General features: G+C 41.3%; 1 protein-coding gene across 1 annotated transcript; it reads left to right on the top strand.

Annotated features, from left to right (window-relative positions):
• Nucleotides 1-607: 607 nt before the first annotated feature.
• LOC127794822 (uncharacterized) lies at nucleotides 608-1,816 on the top strand. Its single transcript, XM_052326078.1, has 2 exons — nucleotides 608-757; nucleotides 809-1,816. Exons 1-2 carry the CDS (start codon nucleotides 608-610, stop codon nucleotides 1,814-1,816), a joined length of 1,158 nt encoding a protein of 385 aa, XP_052182038.1.
• Nucleotides 1,817-9,005: the final 7,189 nt, after the last annotated feature.

Here is a 9,005-nt window from a genome sequence, read left to right as displayed (position 1 = left end):
TCAGATGAAGCTCAACCCGACCAAGTGTGCTTTCGGGGTTACAGCTGGTAAATTCTTGGGGTTCATGGTGCATTACCGGGGAATTGAGGCTAACCCCTCGAAGATAAAGGCCATATTCGAGATGCCTCCCCCTCAAAGTATCAAGGAGGTGCAGAGGCTAACCGGGAGGATAGCAGCATTAGGGAGGTTCTTGTTAAGATCTGCGGAAAGATAATTGCCATTCTTTAAGGCCTTGACTCGAGTCCAGAATTTTGCATGGACAGAGGAGCGCTAGGAGGCATTTGAGCAGCTGAAACAGTGTCTAGTCTCCCCCCCAGTCCTGGCAAAACCACAGCTGGGAGAGTCATTATATATTTATCTGGCTGCCTTAGATGAGGCTGTCAGTTCGGTTTTGGTGCGGGATGAGGACAAAATTCAAAGGCCGGTCTATTATGTGAGCAAAAGGTTGGCCGGAGCTGAGATTCGTTACACTCCAACAGAAAAGTTGGCCTATGCCCTAGTCATCTCCGCTCGAAAGTTGAGGCCTTACTTTGAGGCACACCACATTATCGTCCTATCAAGTTAGCCGCTGAGGCATGTGCTGGGAAAGCCGGACTTGTCGGGGAGGATGCTCAAATGGGCAGTAGAGCTGAGTGCTTTCGACATCGACTATCGACCTCGGCCGGCCATCAAGGCGCAGGCTCTTGCCGACTTCATCGTGGAGGGTACCCTACCAGAGGAAGCAGACGAAGGGATTTCCCAGACTTGGACTCTCTCTGTGGATGGCAGCTCTAGTGTCGGAGGCAGTGGTGCTGGATTACTACTGTAGGGCCCCGATGGCCAGGCTTGGCCGTATGCCCTCCACTTCGAGTTCAATGCCTCTAACAATGAGGCCGAGTATGAGGCGCTCATTGCCGGGCTCAGACTAGCGGAACAGATGGGAGTCAGGGATCTGGAGGTATATTCTGACTCGAATTTAATTGTGCAGCAGGTCACAGGGGAGTTCAAGGCCCGAAAGGACGTCATGGCCCAATACTTGGCGATAGCCAAGGATCTTATGGCACGATTTCAGACAGTGAAAATCAATCATGTCCCACGGGCACAGAATGCAGTGCCGGATGCTCTCTCGAGGATAGCTGCTTCTTTATTCCCTAGGAATTCCCGAGCTGTTTACATGGAGTCGTTGCCCCAGAGGAGCATAGAGACTGAGGCAGAGCAGCTTTGCGTGGAAGGGGTTGAAAGTTGGATGGATCCCATCGTAGCACATCTGACCAAGGGATGGCTACCCAAGGAGGAACAGGAAAGTCGAAAACTCAAGCACCAGGCTGCCAAGTTTCTACTGGTGGGATCAGACCTTTATAAGAAATCCTTCACTCAGCCGCTGCTGAAGTGTGTGGGACCGGTCGAGGCCGACTACATCCTAAGGGAAATCCACGAAGGGATTTGCGGCAGTCACATCGGAGCTCGGTCTCTCTCCCAGAAGGCACTTCGGCAGGGGTATTACTGGCTGACAATGATGAGCGACGCTGGGCATTTGGTCCAGACTTATGAGAGATGCCAAAAAACTTCCAACCTGGTTCACACCCCGGTAGCTGAACTCACCCACCTGGCTTCGCCTTGTCCGTTTTCCAGGTGGGGAGTCGATATCCTCGAGCCTTTTCCACTAGCGGCTGGACATAACAAATACTTGATAGCAGCCATCGACTACTTCACTAAGTGGGTGGAGGCCGAGCCTGTGGCGACTATTACAGGCTGGAGGGTAAAACAATTCCTTTGGAAATCCATCGTCTGCCGGTTTGGTATTCCAAGGGTGCTAATAACTGACAATGGCACCTAATTCGAAGACTGATCAGTGCAAGAATGGTGCCGAGAGTTGGGGATTAAACAACATTTTACCTCAGTCGCCCATCCTCAAGCTAATGGGCAGGTAGAGCTTACGAACAGGACCATTCTGCAAGGACTCCGAGCTCGGGTTGAGAAGGCGGACGGTCAATGGGTAGATGAGCTCCCCAGTATACTATTGTCTTATCGAACCACACCGCGAACGGCTACAGGAGAATGCCCTTTCACATTGTGTTATGGCTCGGAGGCTCTCATCCCTGTCGAGATTGGGGTGAGGAGCTATCGAGTGGAGCATTTCAATCCTGAGATTAACGAGCAAGGGCTAAGGTGCAACTTGGATTTGATGGATGAGCTCCGAGACCTGGCACGAATTCGACAAGCCGCATATAACCGGTGCATTGCTAGGTACTATAATCGACGAGTCCACGCTAGGAGCTTCATGCCAGGAGATCTTGTACTACGACGGTTCGACGTGAGTCATCCTCGGGACATGAATAAACTAACTCCGAATTGGGAAGGGCCGTACCGGGTGGTGGAATCCCTAAGTCCGGGGGCATATCGACTAGAAGACATGGAAGGCAAGCCCCTGAAGCATACTTGGAATGTGCAGAAGTTAAGGAAGTTTTATCAATGAGCAGGGGAATTCCCTGAATCTCTTTGTACTCTTTTTCTTTACGACTAATGGCAAGGCTTCGTATTCTCTTCATCTAATAGCAATTGTATAAAGGATTATACTTCATCGAAGAAAAATCCAAGGGTCACGAGCTCTAGGCCGTCCTCAAAAGTGGACTAAGGGCCACGGAAAAAACTCTAGCTAACACCCTCCTTCGCGTGGGAGTGGCTAAAACCCAAGGGTCACGAGCCCTAGGCCGTCCTCAAAAGTGGACTAAGGGCCATGGAAAAACTCTGGCTAACACCCTCCTCCGCGTGGGAGTCACTAGAATCCAAGGGTCACGAGCCCTAGGCTGTCCCCAACGGTGGACTGATGGCCACGAAAAGATTCGTTCATGGGTCACGAGCTTTCGGCTGTCCCCCAAGGGTGGACTAATGGCCAAGGAAAAATTACAACACAGCACCCTCCTGATTGTTGACCTAGGGAGAACCAAGGGTCAAATTCACCCTTGTCAACTATGGAAGGGATTGAGGTTCAACTAGTCTCAGCCCATATGTTCGCAAGCAAAAGATGAACAGTCAAAATGAAACGGCACTGTATAAAAGTGAGATGATCCAATACATGATAATAGAGGAAGTACAAAAGGCCCTAGCTAGAAAAAGAAGAAAAGCTCAAGCATGAGGAGGCGCATTATCATCGTCGGCCATCTCCGAGTCCTCCATCCCGGCCACAATCTCCGCAACAGACCAAACAGTGGACATGTCCAAGTCTGGATGAGCTCGTAATACCTCTGTCTCATGAGCTTGGAATCCCTTTGTCCAAGCGTCCTGCAGGTTCTTCTGGAGGAACTCCTCTACCTCAGGAAGCTTGATGGGCTCGGCATACTTGCGCTCGTATTGGCGAATGACTGAGTTCGCCCGAGATAGCTTGGAACTCGTCCGAGATAACTCTGCCTCTAGCCCCTGAATACGTAGGTCTGAAGCCTGCCGCTGGGAGGACAACTCATCCAAGTTCTTCCTGTGGCTCTCCAGTAACTCGTCCCTCTCCTGCAGCTGGGTGATTAGTGGTTAATTTTATAAAAATTTTGTTATAATTATACCCTTCTTTTGATCTTAAAAATAGTTTAAATTAGATATTAATATATATTTTATGGTTATATGCAAGTTTAAATTGAAAAATGAATGAAATGAAATTTTAAAGTAAAATTTAATAATAATAATAATAATAATAATATATAAAATTATATATAATACATATACATCATTATATGCATTCATGTAATATATATAATATAATATAATATATATATATATATGTGCCATGTCTAATACATATATATAATATATAATTTATTAATAATATTAAATTATTTTTATTTTTTTTTAGGCATGAAGAATTAAAGCCCATGAAGACTTAAAGTCCATGAAGAATTCAAGTCCATGAAGAAATCAAGCACATGAAAAAATCAAGCCCATGAAGAATTCAAGTCCATGAAGAAATCAAGCACATGAAAAATTAAAGTCCATGAAGAATTTAAGCCCATGAAGAATTAAGGCCCAATTTGAGCAACCCATGGAAGATATTATTTGGAGAAGGCCCAAGGATTATTTTTAATCCTAATGAAGATTAAAAATCAATTTATAGAAATCTATTTTTATTTTTTATGTGAGAGCTTTATTAGGTGTGTTTTTTAGCTAAAATCCACTTAACTATTAGGTGGATATTATAGCTAAAATCCATTTAACTTTATGAATGCTTTATTAGGTATGTATTTTAGCTAAAATCCATTTAATATTAGGTGTGTATTATAGCTAAAATTCATTTAACTTTAAGTGTGTGAGTGCCCATTAGATATAATTATGTCTAGTTGAATAATTGAAATTGTGTGGTTTGTATTGCATCTTGTGGCCTATAAATAGATCACTTGATTGCATTTGTAAGTGTGATTATTATTCTTGAATCAAAGTTTAGTTATTTCCTTAGAATTCTCTCTTTGAGAATTGCTTTTGTTCTCTCTCATTTTCTTTAGTATTTTCTCTTGTGATCTTACTTTCTTCATTTCTTCCTTTCTTCTTTTAAATTCTTATGTCATTTATTATTACTTTATTATTCACCGCCTAAATGGACGGTTAGTTTATGCCTTTAAATTCTTGCAATTTTAATTCTTGTATTTTAATTATCTACCGCCTAAATGGCCGGTTAGTTTCTTCTATTTTAATTCCTGTCATTTAAATTCTGTTATTTAAATTATGTCATTTAAATTGTTGTCAATTAATTTAATAGAGATGAGTAGCTAAATCTAATCTTGGGTTAAGGCAAGGACAGTGTCTAACGCCAATGATTCCCAAAGAAAGCTACGCTTTAAATGAGTAACATTGGTTTAAACTTCAATATGAGTGTGTTTTGATTATTGAAAAATCACTAGGTTTGGATTGGAGCGTAAGCCTAACTTAGAGCTTTCATGTCACGCATGAGAGTTACTAGAACTGGAAACGCTATCATACCCAAACCCGGATGATTAATTTAGTTATTTTGTGTATTAATTGTAATTGAATTTATGGTAGTTTCTTAAATTAGAATCTCGCATATCATGTATGGGGATTGCTTAAACTAGAGCTATCATTATCTTTAATTGCATTTAATAACAAATCCTCATATCTGAAATTAAATTAATGTTGCTAATCTTTTATGCTAATATTTGGGAATCAACGGGTTGGCACTGAAATTGTCTTAACTCAAGTACTTTCCAATTTCATATTCTCACGTTCAGTATTTATTTCAACTTCTGTCTTGCTTTATTTTCTAGTATTTGTTATCTAAAAAAATCATAAAAAAACATGTTATCAATCCATCTAAATGCGTGTGCGTGTGTGTGACATTCATTTTTTCTTTTGCCATAAATAAATCTCTCAGTGGACGACCTGGACTTATCCAGAAAGTATAAATTTAAATTTGAACTACAACTGCACTCGTACACTGACGAGTTTAAACCTCTCGCCTAAATAAATAAAAAAAAATATAAATTTTTTATTGTGTTTTGTTTTGTGTTTTAATTGCAGGGTGAGAGTGCAGTCAAATTTTGGCGCCGTTGCCGGGGAGATTGAGGCAAAAAACAAAAAGGAAAAAAAATATATAAGAATAAGCATCTCCTGATAAATTCGGTAACTCTGTTTCTTTTTACTTTATTTTTATTTGTGCATAGTGTATGATACTTAGGTCAGGTAAAACTGTAGAAAATCAGTCACTCATGTCTCAACATAATGAGAACATGCCACTTCCACAGAACATGTCTGCACGTGGTAGTGACCACGGTGACCCTGATCCCATTGATCAGGAGATGATCAGACCCCTTAGGGAGTATCTTCATCCTCCTAGGCAGACAACCCCCTCATGCATTATTCTTCCCATCAACCATCATAGGTTTAACTTCAAACCTGGCACAATCCAATTGTTACCAACTTTTCATGGCATGGATTCTGAAAATCCATATACTCATATGAAAGAATTTGAGGAAGTATGTAGCACTTGCATGGACCATACAACAAATGAGGATGTCATAAGATTAAAACTCTTTCCATTCTCACTGAAAGATAAGGCAAAAATATGGTTAAGCACTCTCCCACCTAGATCTATAGGAACTTGGAGAGAAATGCAAACAACTTTCTTAAAAAAATACTTCCCTGCCAACAGAACTGCTACTCTTCAAAGACAAATCATGAACTTTGCCTGTAAACCAAATGAGAATTTTGCTCAAGCGTGGGAAAGGTTTAAAGACCTTCTTCACACTTGTCCGCACCATGCTTTTGAGCAATGGAGAGTGGTCAGTTTCTTTCATGATTCACTCACTCCCCAATTGAAAATGCTAGTTTCTACAATGTGCAATGGAGAATTCTATGAGAAGACTCCAGAAGAAGCTTTCCACTTCTTTGACACATTGGTTGAGAATACAAGGAACTGGGAAGTTGGTCCAACATCTGCTCTTGATTCAAGAGAAAATCCACAACCTAGAGGGAGATACCAACTGAGTGAGAGTGATGATTTAAATGCAAGACTAACTGCTTTAACAAAGAAAGTTGAAAACATGCAACCCAAAAAGGTGCAATCTGTTAATCAAGTGGAAGTAAAGTGTGTTGTGTGTGATGCAACAGATCATTCAACTGAAGAATGTCCTACCCTACCTGCTTTCAAGGAGGTATTGTATGGGCAGACTAATAATAATCATTCACACAACTTTGAGGGGAGACCAAATCAAAATCAGAGTGGAGCCTATTATGGGAATAATCAGAATTACAATTCATACCATCCCAATAATAGAAATCACCCCAATTTTTCTTGGAGAAATGATTCTGGAAATTATTCTCAACCTCCCTTCCCTACACAACAACACACCTTTCAACAAAATCAAGGTTCTTCATCCAATACTTACCAACCTCCTCATAGGAGATCATTGGAAGATACCTTGCACCAGTTCATCCAAAGTCAAACAGGTATCAACAATCAGGTTGCTCAGCTTGTCAAAAATCAAGACCAAACAAATAGAGCCATAGAAGACATTAGGAGCCAGTTGACCAAGATAACACAAACATTGAGTGTGAGAGAACCCGGAAGGTTTCCATCCCAAACTAATCCTAACCCAATTAGGCAAACCAACCAGGTAGAAGCTTCAAATAGTGAAACCAACACTCATGAACAAGTGCAAGCAGTGACTGCCCTAAGAAGTGGAAGAATAATTGAGAAACCAACTGATCCTAGGATAAACCAACATGTTGATGAAGAAAAAGAACCAAAAAATCATGAATCCACCGTGGAGAAAAATGAAAAAAATGAGAAAAATGAAAAAAATAAAAAAAATGAGAAAAATGAAAAACAAAAAGAAGATGAGAAAGAAATTCAATACAGGCCCAAACCACCTTTTCCACAAAGGTTGAATCATTTGAAAAAAGGGCAACAAAATGCAGATATATATGAAGTGTTTAAGCAAGTGAGAATCAACATCCCGCTGTTGGATGCAATCAAACAAACACCTTCATATGCAAAGTTTTTGAAAGATCTGTGCACTGTAAAAAGGAAGACAAATGTGCATGAAAAGGCATTCTTAACTGAACAAGTCAGCGCCATTCTCCAATTGAAAACTCCTCCCAAATACAAAGATCCAGGCTGTCCAACCATTACATGCATCATAGGAAGTCAAAAGGTTGATCGGGCACTCTTGGATTTAGGAGCTAGTGTCAATTTGTTGCCATACAGTGTGTATCAACAGTTGGGATTAGGTGAGCTTAAACCCACTAGAGTGACCCTTCAGCTGGCTGATCGATCAGTCAAAGTTCCACGAGGAATTGTGGAGGATGTTCTGGTACAAATCGATAAGTTCTACTTTCCAGTAGACTTCATCGTTTTGGACACCCAGCCACATCAGGGGCCTCAACCTCCTGTGCCAGTCATCTTAGGTCGACCATTCCTTGCCACATCAAATGCCATCATCAACTGTAGGAATGGTGTGTTAAAGCTATCTTTTGGGAACATGACTGTAGAAATGAATATCTTCAGGGTAGCCAAACATCAGGACACTGAGAGTGAAGTGGAGGAGGTAGACTTGATCCAAACACTGACCAATGACTGTTTTGAAGAGTTCATGAGAAGACCCAAAGAAGGAAATCAAGATCTTGAAGAAATAAAAGAAGTGGAAGTCATAAGCAAAGAAAGTGAGAAGCCTACATGGATGCCTGGTTTAGAGCCATTAAGAAACTTGGACAGTAAGCTCATGGCTCCTGATAGCCATCAGTCCACGCCTGAGAGAAAGCCATTGCCCAGTGATTTGAAGTATGTCTTTCTAGGAGAAGGGGAAGCATTCCCAGTGGTGATCTCTTCAAGTTTGACACCTCAGCAAGAGCAACAATTGATAGAAGTTCTAAAAGCACACAGGAAGTCATTAGGATGGACCATTTCAGATTTGCAAGGTATTAGCCCTTTGATATGTACTCATAAGATATTCTTGGAAGAAGGAGCAAAACCAGTTAGGCAAATGCAAAGGAGATTAAATCCCAACATGAAAGAAGTTGTCAGAAAAGAAGTGCTTAAGCTATTGGATGCTGGAATAATTTACCCAATCTCTGATTCTAAGTGGGTAAGTCCAACACAGGTAGTACCCAAAAAGTCTGGAGTCACTGTTGTAAAAAATGAGAACAATGAACTGATTCCCACGCGCATCCAGACAGGATGGCGTATGTGCATTGATTATAGAAAGCTCAATTCTGTGACAAGGAAAGATCATTTTCCTTTGCCTTTCTTGGATCAAGTTCTGGAGAGAATAGCAGGCCAAGCCTACTATTGTTTCTTAGATGGGTACTCAGGGTACAATCAGATAGAAATTGCACTAGAAGATCAAGAGAAGACAACTTTCACATGTCCATTTGGGACATTTGCATACAGGCGCATGCCATTTGGGTTATGCAATGCTCCAGCCACCTTTCAAAGGTGTATGATGAGCATTTTCAGTGAAATGGTTGAGCAAATTGTTGAAGTGTTTATGGATGACTTTTCTGTTTATGGAAGTAACTTTGAGGCCTGTTTG

The sequence above is a fragment of the Diospyros lotus genome, chromosome 2, assembly GCF_014633365.1.
Source record: "Diospyros lotus cultivar Yz01 chromosome 2, ASM1463336v1, whole genome shotgun sequence".
Lineage (NCBI taxonomy): Eukaryota > Viridiplantae > Streptophyta > Magnoliopsida > Ericales > Ebenaceae > Diospyros > Diospyros lotus.
This window is presented reverse-complemented; position numbering and strand designations above follow the sequence as displayed.